General features: G+C 37.0%; 1 protein-coding gene across 1 annotated transcript in view; it reads left to right on the plus strand.

Moving 5' to 3' along the window:
• Nucleotides 1–16,145, plus strand: part of LOC139145169 (neurofibromin-like) — a 77,579-nt gene that overhangs the window by 6,132 nt on the left and 55,302 nt on the right. The window contains exons 4-5 of the mRNA XM_070716155.1: nt 1,584–1,771; nt 8,451–8,557. Of these exons, the coding sequence (XP_070572256.1) occupies nt 1,584–1,771; nt 8,451–8,557 (295 nt within the window). The remainder of the gene's footprint in view (nt 1–1,583; nt 1,772–8,450; nt 8,558–16,145) is intronic.

Below are 16,145 nucleotides of genomic sequence, written 5' to 3' on the forward strand. Positions count from 1 at the left end.
CTTTGAGATAAATGTTCCCCTAGCTTCCCATAGTGTCACTATGGGTGTATATCTATATAAGGAATGGGTTTCACATGGTCGCTGTGATGTTTTTCCAACTACTTACTGATAGTTACACTTCAATGACATGATGGTGGTGTGGAGACCAAAATAGCACAAGATAACCTTTACTGCAATTCCTTTGTGTGTCAGAGACAATGTCTGCCTTTCTTTCTTTTCTTTTATCATCTGTTTATCTCATTATTACAACTTTGCATCCTTCCTGTCCCAGTAGCCCTCGATAATTTTTTTTTGTAATCGGCTCAAAACAGTCCATCTTGATAACAGTTGTGGTGTGGGGTCAACCTTTAGACGTTTCATCCAAAACATTTTATTTGTATTGCAGACATATAGAACAATATATTCACTGGTAAATTTGCCCTGTTGACATAAAGGCATGGGTGCCCCTTTACAAACATGATTTTGAAAAATTTTTTCACATCATGGAAAAGTTACTGCGTCTGTGATATTAGCCTAGAGGGCATACTCTGTTTGGCTAATCCAAGGCCATTGCATTAAAAAAAATGGTATTTTCCTTCAATCCTTTCCTAATGTTGCTCATAGCCCAGTAAACAGTTGAGCACTGGCATTACAAACAATAAGCCTCAATAACTAAACTATCAACATTAAGGTTAAATTCTCCTTGGGCACAGTTTTTTTCCAGGACATTCAAATTTCAACAATACCTTTCTTGTGTGAAGCTTGCATGAACTCATCCTAAAGCCTGTAAATAAACGAAGTTTTCACTCTTCACTTTTGTGAAAATTGAAAATTCTTACTTTCTGCGTCAGAGAATTCTTTTCATGTATGAAATAATGAAAGAAAAGCTTTTGGATTGGGATGACCACTGTCCAAGCTGGTAGACAAGAAGAAAAATTAGTGTCGATTGAACATATCATTTAAAATTTTCTCTTCCTTTAATGTAGTACCTTTCCAAAATTTATAACTGACTCTTTTGATGGTGGTAGAATCTTTGAAAATATTTACATAATATTTACATGTGTCAATGCCAATACTAGTTCCGTTGACACACTTAAGTTCCAAACCAAGTGATTGGCATTAAACTGCGCTACATACATACTTGTATGTAGTTCCAGCTAGTTCTTGCTAGGCAGTCGTGGTCGTGAAATCAACAATGCATCAGAAATAGAGATTGATTTAAGATAGTACTCACCTCGAAATTGGAAGACTTAAACTCTTGCTTAAACTTTCCGTAAGAGAACTATAAAACTTTCTTTTCGAAATCAAAACTAAAAAACAGTGGTCACCGTGCTAAATTTGGTACTAAAGAAACAAATTCTTCTATATTTTCCTACACCTGAAATTCAAAATGGCTGCCATCTCTGTGTAAATTCTATGGGAAGAAGCAAAATGCTTGATTTTCACAAAAATAAGGAGGTGAAAACTTTATCAACTTTGTGAGTTTCGAAATGAACCCCCCACAAGTGGTAGACTGTAAAAGTATTGTTAAAGTTTGAGAGTCCCTACAATCTTTCCCTGAGACCCACCCTACTTGAAATGAAATTTCTTCCTTTGTATTCCAGCAACCAAAGGATACCTCTCGACTGGATGAAACTATTCTGGTGAAACTTCTGCTGCCGGAGATCTGTCAATTTTTGAATTTACCCCTGGAAATCCCACTAGTGACCAAGCTGAAATCCACAGCGTCAAGGGTCCTCTTCTCTCTCAGCCAGAACAATTTCAACGCTATCTTCAATAGAATCTCAGCAAGGTAGGTAACTGCATCTGTTGATATCAAGGGCATGATACCATCTTGAGCAAGGCCATTTTGTATTGTTTATAAGATTGTAGTTTGATGTATCACCCTTTGAGCGCTGTAATTTTTCCCGCCAAATATTTTGATGCAACATTTTACCAATTTTATGAATTTTTATGTAACTTTTTCATAATTTTGGACCAAATGGACATTACATTTCATTAGCTACAGATTTTAATCAAAATTTTAGCAAAAAATTAGGAAAATATTGACTGGTGTACATATGATAAAGGTGACAAAATTTGACTTTGGCACTCAAAGGGTTAACGGCATAAAAACCTTGAGCTCAGTATTCATACATACTGAATGAGTGAAACTGACTTGTGCCTACGAATAGTGGGTCCAGAGTGATAAATGTCTATTATAGTCTGAAAGTGCTTTTCACGATAAATGATATAGACACACACCTCTCGTCACCGCAAAATAGGATGAAGTATTAGTGTACGTGTACGTCTGTCTTGCTGTGGAACTCCCCCAAATGTGAGACTTGGGTGTTGTTCTAAGAATTGTAGAGCATGACTGCTTTTGATGATGGCTGTCATGAAGTTGAGAACTGATTGGACACATGGTCATATGGTTACCTGTATAGTCCTTGGCAGGCTTTGCCAAGTTTTCATTGGAATTCATGAGATGAGTTTACTGTAGTTGATTGGAAGAGAGAGATTTGAATTTTTTCCTTCACTGTGAGGTGGAGGAGGGGACAGTTGTTTCGAGGAGTTCAGAGATACCCGACAGAAAGTTTTAGAAATGAATCTAGACAGCGCCTACTTACAAAGCGTAAAAGATAATCACAAAATAGTCAAGCTCTGTCAAATTCTACATACAGTGATAAAATAACAGACCACCAATTAGCATCATAGTTCATTCTTGTACAATGTTGTCATGTCTTTTATTTTCTTGCCTCACAAAATAAAATAAATGTTCCTCCATCTGGGCTGTGTATGCTGCCTAACCAAACACTCAACTTCATCAATGCCGTGACAGAACTCACTTGAAAACTGATTTGGAAAACATTGGGAGTTCACCAACGTACACGGCCCCTCTGCTCAGCAGACAGGAACCTCCCCTCTGCCTCTCTTTTGTCCTGCGTGACACAGTGCCAAAGCTGGGCGCAGTAAATCATGGCTGTATCAGACAAGAATTGTCCCAAAATACTGCTCAAAAAAACAGAGAGATGGGAGTTTTTGATCAGCAACCCAGTGCCAGGTGGCTGAACTGATGCTTGGCAGAATATCACTTAACCCTGTGAACTCCTCCACCCATGTTGCCTTTGCGTGGACCCATCCCCACCAAAAAAAAATGAGGGTAGGCCAAAATTTGAGGGGTGGGAAGTGTTGTTTTTGAGGCACGAGTGGTCATGTAAAGTTCAGAAACGGCAGGCTAAGCATTGTTCATTTAGAATACACATTTGTCTCCCTCTCCAATGGGAAGAAAGAGAGATTCAAGCAAAATTTCATGAGGTGTTGAAACAGAACCAAATGAAAAGGGTGCCCATAGGAATTAGATTGAGATTCGGTTTGATATTCACATGTAAAAAAAAGTGTAACTTCACTGACAGAGCTCCACTGAATCTTAATTTTCAGTCGCAAGACATCGCAGATCTCCCAAAAACATAAAATCATGGTCTACCGTGTCAAACACACTTGGAATGTGTGTTGTGTGTGATATCAGTCAATGGTACATGTGAAATGTGCTCTGTCCTGGAATGCTATTATTGTTCAATAATGGCATATGTCGACTGTTCATATATGCAAAATTCACAGCAGCAAATTTAACTGCAAACACAATCACCAATTATTACTTATAGGCGTGCGGTTAGTGTTAAAGTAAAGTTAATGGCATTATGCATAAATTAGTATAATAAGTCCTGAGCATGGAAAAATTCGCCTTTTAACTATTTTACATCCTGATCTTGGTTCAACCACATGGTTTTTCAATAGGACTATGTTGACCTATATACAGTAGAGTGGGCTTGAAAAGGCTAGGGGTCAAATGGCACTAAAAATAAAACGTGCTTCACATTTTCTTATTTTGTGCATCAGGGAATTCTTTTCGTCTGCAAAATAATGAAAGAAAAGCTTTTGGGATTTGGATGACCACTGTCCCAAGCTCATAGACAAGAGGAAAAAAATAGTGTTTATTGAATATCTCATTATGACTTCTTTCATAAATTCTCAAGACCTTTGGTTTTCACATTTGGAGGTGGAGGGGACTACTGTAAAATGTGAAAATAATTCCCTCTTTTGTCCTAACTTTGACTGTCATCCCCATGGACGATGGCCCAATTTATAGAATATACAGACAAATGATATTCTCTGTGCAGTTTAATGAATGAAGCACAGTTGAAAATGTAAGTTTATTGTAACTTGGATGTAGTTCAACTAAATGTACATTGGCCTAACCTGTTCACCCCTAATTTCCCATAAAGAGGTCCCCAGTTACCACTGATAACATTGGGTTTGGGCCAAGCCATGGTGAGGAGGGGGGTCAACGGTCTTAGCAGACTGTGAAAGCAAGTCATATTTTGTCCAAATGTAGCAGTGTAAGGGATGAATATGGATGCATGGGTTGGGAAAGCTACAAAAGGAAACCAAATATCTCTGTTTAACCCTTTCACCACCATGGTTTGTCTCAAATCTATTGTTTTTTATGGAAAAGTTGGAACTGTATACAGGGAACTGGGGGTGAAGAGTTAAGATAGTTTTGTCACCATTTTGGGTATATCATCTATTTTGTTGAACTCACAGAGATGCAAGTAGTCTGCAATTCTGCACATGTAGGCGAGTAAGCCCACAGAGAACAGGAAAAAAGTGATAAAGTTGAGTGAATGGAGTATTTATGGTAGCGGAAGAAGCAAAAAAAAAATACAATCACTACCCACATGGATTTATACATACCTGAGTACAGCAAACTTGTTAGAATGATGAAAAGACTTTGATACGTGTAGCTGTGAAACCTATCACTGGCTGGAGAAGATGATGTCAAATATTTGGGACACAAATTTTCTATGTCCTTGAAAGGTTTCTTGAAACTTTCATGATTAAACAAGATACCCCTGGTAGATATTGTGGTATTTTTGATAGGTTTTTTCACTGACTGGCTTCGGATGTTCGACAATCAAAATAACACAGATACTTAATAGTATATCTTGCACTGTTGTTTTGCGTACAGAAACCTTGTAATAATTCTTTATTAAGCAAACCAAATCAAGCACACTTTCCAGTTTTTGAACTTCTATATAGGTACTATCTTTTGTTGCTGCATTTTCTATAAATAGAGGCCTCCCACACGTTAACATTTCCATGCTTGGTGAGAATGTTTCTTTACAGAGATAGAAATGATACAAAAATTCATGACAATTTAAACACAAAGTTGATGTAACTGCAAGTCCATTTTAATCTTTCAATAATAAGTTCAGTGATTTCAGATATTTTTATTATAAAATAATTAAAGTAAAACAAATAGACGTTGTAGTAAACTTTTGTTAAAAAAGATACACAGAATCTTAAGGTTTACAGTGATCTCCACTGCTGGGAAATATAGAGGGGGGTGGTCAATTTGTATTCTTTTGTCGTGAAAAGTGTATTCTTTGTTTGGTTATTAGCGTAAATGTAGGTACAGATTGCCCAACAAAAGCAGGGTTCCCCCTCAAAATGCCCTGATAGAGAACCTTGGTTAAAGATATACTGTCACCTGCTCCAACTTTGCCACAGTTACCATGGAAAGAGAAAATCTAACCAATCACAGATTTTAAGCGGGTGGCCGCTTTTTAAAAACAGCGCCCCCACATTGGCATTGTGAATACCATGGAACGCCCTTTTGACCATATATGGGCATATTTAGATTACAGGTGACTGTATACCTTTAACAATCTCTCAGTCAAAGAAGCTCAATGAATAATGTCAGTACATCACAGCAATACATATACTGTAAAGGGACAGCAGCTGTACCATTTGATAATATTTTACTTTATTTATGTGTCAGAATTCAATTGCGTCGTCTTTACATGTACATACATCTTCTCAAAAAGTACTTTGGAACACGAAATCCTAGCCTAGCAAAAAACAATAATTAGTAGTATTTTTTCTCTTTATATCAGACTGGGTCAAAACTGTCCATTGGACATAAATAGATGAATAAGAGAAAAACAACATACCAAAAAACAATAAGATTACACAACACCGAACTACAGTGCATTGTTTATAGTATGAAATGTTGTTGTCGGCATAAAGTCAGCAGTTACCATTATATGCGTATATCAGCTGGCATATATACTTCATCTATTCATTGAACACAAGGCGTGCTCAACATAAGTTTGGGACTAGAATAAGATTGTGTTTATTACAGATGTAAAATAGAAAACCGATCAAAAGTTTCACCTGACTGAATTTTGATGTAACCTGTTCAAATAAAGGTTTGTCAACTAAAACATCAGAAAGTCAAATTTGTGTACTGTCAGGTAAACATATATATGACTGACTACATCGTCACTTCTGTATTTTTTATTTCGTCTTCAAAGGGATAAATTATGGATGATATTTGTCAGAGCCGACAGTCAAGTGTTCAAGGCCACCGTTTTTGTTGATTTTGTTGACAGGAAATAAAACTTGTGAGCTCTGATGGGAAAATGTTATGACGCTTATTGATAATGCTGCATGAGTAACATTGCAGTCACAGTGTTATTTAGGCCAAGGCTGGGTTTGTGATGACAGCGAACTGGGTTCAAAGACCTGCTTGATGGCAGCGAGATACCCGAAGGTTCAAAGACCTGCTTGAAATATGGTCAACATAACTCTACAACATCCACCCTCCATTAACAGATCTGTTTATTTTGTTTCTAACCATATTTGATCCGGAAAATCTTACAAACATGTGGGGAGAAAATCTCACAGGAAAAATATTTGGCTGTTCGCTGTGTGATTATGAATTTAGAGAACAGTTTATGAAGGTCATAAAAGACACATGCTCCCGACAGGTGACATTGACATGTTTGTAGGGTGAAGGTCATTTGATGGTCAAACCCTTGCTCCATGTACGTATTGTGATGTTTCCGCCATTAAATCGTAGATAAAACAGTTTAGATACATTAAACTTTTATTGCACCTACAGTAAGATAGTTTGATGACCTCCAGTTTGAGCATCCAAATTACTCTATATGGGTCACTTACCCTTTACTTAAATTCGAAATTTTCCCCATAAAATAGCAAATTGTTTTTGATGTGAAAATTACTTTGAAAAACAAGATGTTGTTTTGGAATCTTCAATAAACATTTGAATTCCTCCAAAACACATCCTAACTAACCATAGTGTGAAGCGTTAACCCTTTAAGCGCCAAAGTCAATTTTTGTCACAATTATAAAAAATACGCCTCGGTCAATTTTTGTCAGATTTTTGGGAAAATTTTGATGAAAAACTATAGTCAATGGAATGTGGTGTATGTCATTGTTCAAAATTATTAAAAAAATTACAGGAAAATTTATAAAAAATGGTAAAATGTTGCATTTAAATTTTGATGGGAAAAATTACAGCTCTCAAAGGGTTAATAAAATCACAAGCAAAATTTCAGAAATTAGAATTTCGAAGTAAAATATGCTTGCTTTTCCTCTCTGTTGTTACAGAGATGGTGCCAGCTTTTCAAGTAAACATTTTTGCTTGTGTTTTGCATGAGAAGTGATAATGAAGGATCAAAGTCACTATTTTTGCAAATTATTTTTGTGTTACGTGCACAACGATTCATGTTGTTCTGCTCAGTTAAACATGCTAAATTGTCAGTGGTCAGATCTCTACTCCCTCCGTGCTTGTTAGGTATGACAGTGATGCTTCCATGACATTGTTATGCGTGCACGCAAGGTTTCAGTAGAGCTCTGATTCAATGAGTGCCAATAAACAGGACAACGTAAATAGTATCTCACATGAAACAAAAGTAACCCAAATAAAAAGTAGCAACTCTGTCCCTTTAACTTAGGACCTTGTGTACAAACAAAGGTGTAGAACAATACACACTGTACACAAAATTACAAACTTCTTGTGATCCGAGTTTGAGCCATATACTGGTTTGACAATAAGTAACTATGTCAGTGGATACATTTTTGCCTTGTCAAACATTGTGGTTTCTGACATATTATGCACAAATTGAGGTGCATTTGAGAGGAGGGTACATGTAGTTGTGGTGGACGGAGAGGTGACATCAAGGATGCTGTGAGCTTGATTAGGGTTCAGCATCAATGACTTGATTCAGTCGACAAATGGAAATATCTCCTAATTTTACTGATTACCTCTTGCTGATCACCATGTGATAACCCTTTTTCCCCATGTGTATCTCTGTGTATAGACACATCCAGAATGCTGAGAACGATGGGTCAATACCATGGGCTGGTGGCTGGAAATGTTAATATTTGAATCTAGTCATGTCAACAAAAACATTGTCAACTGTGAACGTTTTCCCATACGTTTCACACAACAGACATTGACAACTGTGAACGTTTTCCCATATGTTTCACACAACAGACATTGACAAAAACTGAAGGGTGATACTTTTGTGTCTTCCTCATGTTTTTAGATTTAGAATTTTGCCATCATCATTGTACAACCGGCTAGTAAAGTAAAAATGATGTTTCTGTATGTTTCATTTCAGACTGGACTCCCTAGCTACGTATCCAGAAGACTATTCCGATGTCAGCGATATTGAATTGATACAACACATCAATGTAGACTGCCTTAGACTCACCAGGATACTCAATGGTAAGACCCAACAAACAGTCACGTCACACTTTTCCTCCCTGACTTAGAGGGTATTGATCTCACTGAAAACCAAACTGAGGAGTCAAAATTTTGTTCCTAATGAAGTTATGGGGTTTGATTCACTAGTTAGCATATCTACTAATCAGGTGAAGAACTTTATCAATAAAGTTGATCAGATGAAGGCGCTGTTTTCATCTGACATCAGGTGTATTTTGCAGGATCAATGAGCTTGTCTTGCAGACCAGTTCTACATCTGTTCATTCAGTCACTTTCATTATGTGGGGTCAAAGGTCGTGCAGTCCCTAGAAAATTAAAGATTGAAAAATTACAAGACTTTTATCACTAGGTGTTCAATAGGTAGCACGCATCATTGGCCATATGTTTAATAACTGAGTTTTGTACATCATAGTACTGTATCAAGCATAGCTGCATTATCCAAGAATCGCACAAGTTTTCTGAATTTAACTCTTTAAGTGCCCCATAGTAGATGTAGAAATGCCAGGGGTCTATGGAACACTGAACTAATATTCACCATGGCACAGACAGGGGCTCTTGGTATGCAGACACTGTCTTTTCATCCCAGACAACCCATATATATTCCAAGAGGGCAATAAGTAAATTTTCAGAATTTCCCCTAAAATATGTAAATTAGCCCAGAATATGCAAATTAGCACTATTTGCATAAATTTGCAAATAAGGACAAAGTAGTAATTGAAATGCTTTCAAACAAATTGGGAGCAGTTTTTTCATGTTTATTTATAACAACCATTTATTATTCACCCAGTTATTCACCATGTATTGATGAACCTTTCAAACTTTTCACCAAAAATATGTAGATTAGTTGGGCATATGCAAATTAGCATTCTTTTTGTATAATTTAGTTTCATAGGAAGTGTTTCAAACAGAAATCATCAATTGTCGTTTTTCTCTATCACAACCATTTGTTATCTGACGCATGTATTGAACTTTTGGACTATTTCCAAACTATGTGATTAGTCAAGAATATGCAAATTAGCAATATTTGCATAAATTTGCATCATAAATAGGGAGCTTCTAATTACAACGCACTTTGGGGACAGACATTTGGACTCTCAAACTTTTACAATTCTCTTCTGATATACCACATGTGGGGGTTCATTTTAAAGCTCTTGGTGAAAGAAAACTTTTCACTGGCTTGGTTTTTCAAAATTCAAAACTTTTTATTTTTCTCCATAGAGTAAACACAGAGATGGCGGCCATTTTGATTTCTAATATCAGTAAATCTTGGGTAATTTGTTTCTCTAGTACCAAAATTTGCACAGTGACCCCTATTTTTATTCTTGATTTTGAAAGGGAATGATTGAAAGATTCCTTGAGGAAAGTTAGAGCAAAAGTTTAAGTCTTTCACTTTCGAGGTGCATACTACCTTTATGGAGACATTATGGTTCAGTGGTTAACGTACTGGACTCACGATTGGAGGATGGTGAATCCGAGACCGGCTAGGGTAATGTACTCACATTTTGAGGATGGTGAGTTCAAGACTGGCTAGCATACTGTGCTCATGACTGGAGGGTGGTGAGTTCAAGACTGGCTAGCATACTGTGCTCATGATTGGAGGATGGTGAGTTCAAGACTTGAGCATTGCCATGATGGTGTGTCCTGGAGCTTTACTTCACTTCTCATTGCTTCTCCCCTATAAATATCCCTATGTATATCATGGGTCATCAGAAATATTGCAGTGCCAGTAATTTCTGTAGCTGTTCTGTATCCCACAAGCCTTCAACAAATTTGATGATCCAAGGTGGAGATAATGATCATCCAACACATGTAACCACACAAGCCCAGTGATTCTTGAACATATGAAATTCAGACTTTTCAACATCCACACCGGGTCTTGAACTCACACTTATGACAAAATCTATTCTGAAAACTGAACAGTACATTTACTATTTCACGTATGTTTTTATTTGACAATATATTCTGGTATATACATAATACAATGTCATTGATAAATATAATAAATATTCATTACAAAATTTTTGTTGACTTGGTCATTTATATTATTTCAATAAATATCAGGAAAGTTGTAAAATTTGTAAATATCTAAATCATAATAAAGTAAAATAATAAGCAATGATCCAATAAAAAGTGATAACTGAACAATTTCTTGGATTTGTTCTCTTGAAATATTTGATATATAAAATCAATGCTACTTGACAATTGAAAATCAAAAAGATTCTGAACTTTGTGTGCATTGCAGCTATTATGAGAAATTGGCTTCAAACAACAATACAGTAATCATATATAGCAAGGCAAACCATGACTCTCAACAAGGAAAGATTATTTCTGCATTTCACAAGTAATGATACAGGGCTATCTCAAATCCTTGTTAGAAGGACACAATGGCCAATTCTTGTATATTTTCTATAGATCAAGAGCACATACATCAAATTCTGTGTCATCATATCTTTCATACACTGACAATTATATGGCCAGGTAAATCAAAGTATACAAGTATACTAATGCAATTCATCAAACAAACAGAAGCAAGTTGTCCTCTCAATAGTTTCTAACTACACCAATGGCAAAAAGTTTACTTATTTCTTTCACATTAAAATAACCAATATACACTGCCTGACAATGCTGATTGCCTTATCTCATTTCTTTCTCTCCACACTTTTTGCCAAGTTTGAAAGAAGTAGGAAAAAAGCCTGTTAAAATATGATTTTAGCCAGGAAACAATTGAGACAAAATGGCTTCCGGCGACATATATTAGATTGTATCATGAAAAATGCTGTGTGTATAGGCAAATCATGGCATGTAAATTGTACATGTACTTGTGTTGGTTTGAAAGAGATTGGTCCAGGCATCCCTGAGTAATGGCATTGGACATGAAAAAATTGGTACAAATAATGGATGCCTGGTAGTCATATAGTGGATTGTATTGTGAATTATATCATACCAGTATATTGATGGTGCAAATACAGAGATCTGATTGGTCGAGACGATGGATTAGATTTGAATAAAATCCATTGAATGGATGAAAAAATAAATAATAAATAGATATACTATAAATACTTTGATGCATAAGTGACGTGACATATTTGCTGATGAAGCTGTATTGGTTTCTCCATTCTTAGAAATTGTACTTACAATTACAGTGAAATGGAGCAGGGCCAGTGGTAAAATACAATTTAGAGAAAAATTCAGTTATGATCAATATTGACATCAAACTAGACAACAGATCTGGAACCAATCATTTTTTCAGGCCCAGATGGTCCATGGAGAACCAAGACAGGGGTTACACCAGGATTTGGACAACTGTATTATTGTTGCAGCTTTAACAATATTATTGCACAGTTTTGTGGCTAAGGTGTCAAATTATAAAACTTTGCATTGAAATATGAAGTACTCACATACTGGTCACGCCAGTGTTACTCCAGAATTTATAAATTTGTGATGTTTACAGGGGGACCACTAGAAAAATGAGTCATAGGTCTAGGACAAGTTGGAAAAAAAATCTGGTCAAGACTTTTACCTGTAAATCAGTCTGTCTAAATGTTGACTCAAAAATATGAAACTGCTATTGCCCAATAGGAAGCCTCGCTATAAATAAAAAATGCATTTTCTAAATGACTGTTTGTACATTTTTTAGTGTGTGATTGTCAAACAACAAATACAAATTGTCACCAGTTTCATCCTGAAGGAGTGGTAACAATGAAATGTAAATGTACAAACACCCTTACAGATGGATTTTGCAACAATTTAACATGAATCAGACAATATATGTTCCACTGAAAGAACATGGCAAGTGAAGAAACATGACTGGTAACCACAGGCAAATTTAGGGAAATACAGAATATCGATGTAGATACTAGATGATGTCATCACACGCACAATATTCTGACAAAAATGCTTGAAGGTATAGTGTGGAGGCACACATTGCCAGAACTAATACCATGAAATTCAAGATGCAATGTATGTGGAATATTGGAATGTAAAAAGGAAAATTCATATGTTCACTTTTATACAAGAGCAGATGCTTTTGAAAGAAAAGAAAAACAGGAACTGGCTCACAAAATGGAGATTGCTACAACAAACAAGTATAGCATAAATTTACATTATTTCACTGCAATGAGTATATGACAGAAAATACTGGCATATCCATTAGATGTCTGATAACTACAAATCAGTCAGAAATAGCCAACATAAAAGTGATGAGAATTGGTGATCAATGAACATGGTGTTTGTCAATGCTGATCAAAAAGTGACATATGTTCAAGGTCAATAAACTCACAAATTTCCATGACTTTTGAAGTCATTCAAATTTTTTCTGCTCAACAAACATCAAGCATAGGGATAATACTGATGTGTGCTAAATTTATTTCAGGATGAATAATTAGACAAGGAAATTTCTGAAAGATGATAATTTCATTTTGTTTTGAATTATGGTTTTTCAGCTGTTGCATATAAATTTCAGACTAGGCTCACTAGATCAATTTTCAAGAAGATTCTTGGAAGACCTCAATTGATTTTTCAAGATCTTTCAAGGATTGTATAAAACTTGTACATGTGATGACACATATTATGGCATGTCAATGATCTATGATGGTCAATTATCCATGACAATTATGACGTGGAATGCAGTCTCTGTGCAGTCCATTATTGCAATTAGTGCAAACAGTCCTTGATCGATGCCGGACGCCAGTAGGACGATTGGAGCATACGCAGCAATCTCGCTCTCTGTGACCTGGCAGTCTTCTCAGTTGACCCATATTGTTGTTGTTGTTATTGTCATTGTTATGTTCTTCATCATCACCATTACGAGTAGCCATGTGCTCTACTACTAACGCTTCAATCACCTCCTTGTAGAACTCTTCACGGGTAAATATGTGCTGATCGGTTGTGTTTTGCTTGTAGATGATGTACGCATTCAGCATCATTCTGTGAAGAATGTTAAATACCATCTTCTTCCAGTATTTCATGGATTTGCGTTCATCATTGTAAGCAAAGAGCATCATGTCACTGATGTCTACACCACACATGTACTTGTTGTATGTTGTAACGATGACAGGTTTAGGAGGGTTGTTATGATCTGGGTCATTCTGAGCTGGCTCATGAGTTGACAACATCAGTACTGGTTTGGGTTTTGACAGCTTTTCACGGTAGGCAGCACATAAGACCTCACCCTGTCTGGCATACACTGTTTCACCAACCTGGGGACGGGCATTTCTTATCATGGCAGGAATGAATATTCTATTATGGCGAAGCGTTCCAGTCAGGTAGGTTTCCATGTCAAGCAGGTCTCGTGCGAGTGGAACACTAGTATAGAAGTTGTCGACCACTACATGATGAGATTTCCTCAATAACCGAGCTTCTCTGAGTAAATCAATGACAACATCATAGCCTAATCCATTTTCTCCACCTCGGTCTCGCCTGGCACCACCATATGCACGGAGTTGTAAATTATACCCAGTTGACGCCTCACATACTACCCATAATTTCATGCCAAACCTGTGATGATGTTTGTTTGGCATAAACTGGATAAGGTCACATCGATTTCTACTACCAACCATACTTTCATCAATACTCAACATTTCCCTTGGTTTGTAGTGTTGTTTGAACTTTCTGTTACAGTGGTCAATCAAGTTCTGGAATTTATTTCGTGGATCGTGTCCAACTTCACCTCTGTCAGGAATTGCACGATTGTCAACAATGTGGAAAAACTTCAGCAAAAGTTGGAATCTGTTTCTTGAAAAAATCTTCCGGAACCAAGGTGTTGATTGAGAGCGGTACTTTACCTCCCAGTAGTCGGCAATTTGATTTTTCTGAATCAGACCCATGTCTAAAATTACTGCAACAAATGCTTTGATTTCACTATACGTCGTACCACCAGTACGTAACCATCGCCAGACTCTGGATGCGTGGCCCAAGGCTCTCTGATTCCGCTCGATAAAACTGGCGGCATAACGATTGGTTTCGATTACAAATGATCTGACAAGTTCAATTGTAAAGAATAGCTGCAAGTAGGCAAGAGGGCTGGCATCTCTCGGTGGTGGACGAACGGGGCCCGTAGCTTCTTGGAAAATTACATGGTCACGAGCTGGCTCAGGCGGGAACACACGAAACCATGGATTGGGAGGCCTTCGATCAAATTCCTCACCTTCTGAATCAGTATCGCTGGGTGCCTGTAAATCTAAGGCGTCACTGGCATCGCTTTCCGAAGACATTTTATATCGGTGAAAAAAGAAACACTGCACCGGCGAAGCAGACTACAAAATGTCAACAAACCGTCCGCCATGTTCTCTGAGTGACGTCGTATCAACCCGTGACCCCTATGACCTCTCAAGTAAATTACATATCTGCGCACGTTCCAAGCCCCCAAAAATCACAAAAACGTAAATTTAGATGAACTTTGCGTTGATGAAGGGAATTTCGCCGTTTTAGACTAGGAAATCGGACATTTTCACAAAACTGTACTTCATTACAAGGACGTTGCAAAGGTCGGCCGATCGATCGGCCCGTGGCAATTTGCATAACAACAGGTGGGCCGATCGATCGGCCCGGGGGCACCCAAAGTGTTAATGTACATGTACAATGCATCTAATACATCAGGCTCTCAAAATATTTCAATACTTTTCTGATCTACCACTTGTGGGGGCTCATTTTAAAGCTGTTGGTGTAAGAAAAATGTCCACCATTTTAGTTTTTCAGAAATCAAAAATTTTATTTTTCCCCATGGAATTAACACAGTGATGGCAGCCATTTTGAATTTCAAATATCAGTAAATGTAAGGTAATTTGTTTCTCTAGTAACAACTTTCCATGGTGACCCCTGATTTTTTGGCATATGTCGCAGCGATGTCTGTCTGTGTGTGTGTCTGTCTGTGTCTGTCTGTCTGTCTGTCTCTGTGTGCTCGATACCTCAAAAGGGCTCATCAGATCAGAATCAAATCTGGTTATTCTTGATTACAGTAGGTGACGATTGCTGCTAGGTATTAGCAATCTGCCACCAAAAGTTTTTCTGGGTGTTTTTTTTCTGCTTCTTATTTTGATTAATTCTTTGAAGTTGATTTGAAACAAACTATAGATTAGCCCATATGTCAGAAGCTATTATGTCAGAAGCTATAATGTCAAAACAGTTACCTGTCTTCCAAACATGGTCACTGTTCAGTACTACAGTGCATCTACACTGTATGTCTTGTCTGTGATGTCTGCCAAATAATTATCTGTTTTGCCAGTTTGATTGTAAAAACTATAATTTCACTGTTAGAATATTGCCGGCAGAGTACTAGGAAGAAAACTTACAAAACTGTGCCTTTATAAACATCATGTCACCCTGCCCTTCCATGCACATAGACCCCTTAGGTAGACAAATATGGTTAAAAATGTACCACCTAGTGTGGTGCCAAATTGTACATAACCCCAGTCTGACAAATCAATGCTTTTGAATTTTAGAAAATATGGTAGTCAGCTTGACTGCCCATGTGAAATAAACTTCATTTGAAGGTTTGGCATAAAGAAAATAATGCCAGTAATGGTCATCTTATGAAGTTTGAGTGTGATTTGGTGTTCTTTACCTCAGAGTAATAGTTCAAGGGTAGCGGAAA

The sequence above is a fragment of the Ptychodera flava genome, chromosome 12, assembly GCF_041260155.1.
Source record: "Ptychodera flava strain L36383 chromosome 12, AS_Pfla_20210202, whole genome shotgun sequence".
NCBI classification, from domain to species: domain Eukaryota; kingdom Metazoa; phylum Hemichordata; class Enteropneusta; family Ptychoderidae; genus Ptychodera; species Ptychodera flava.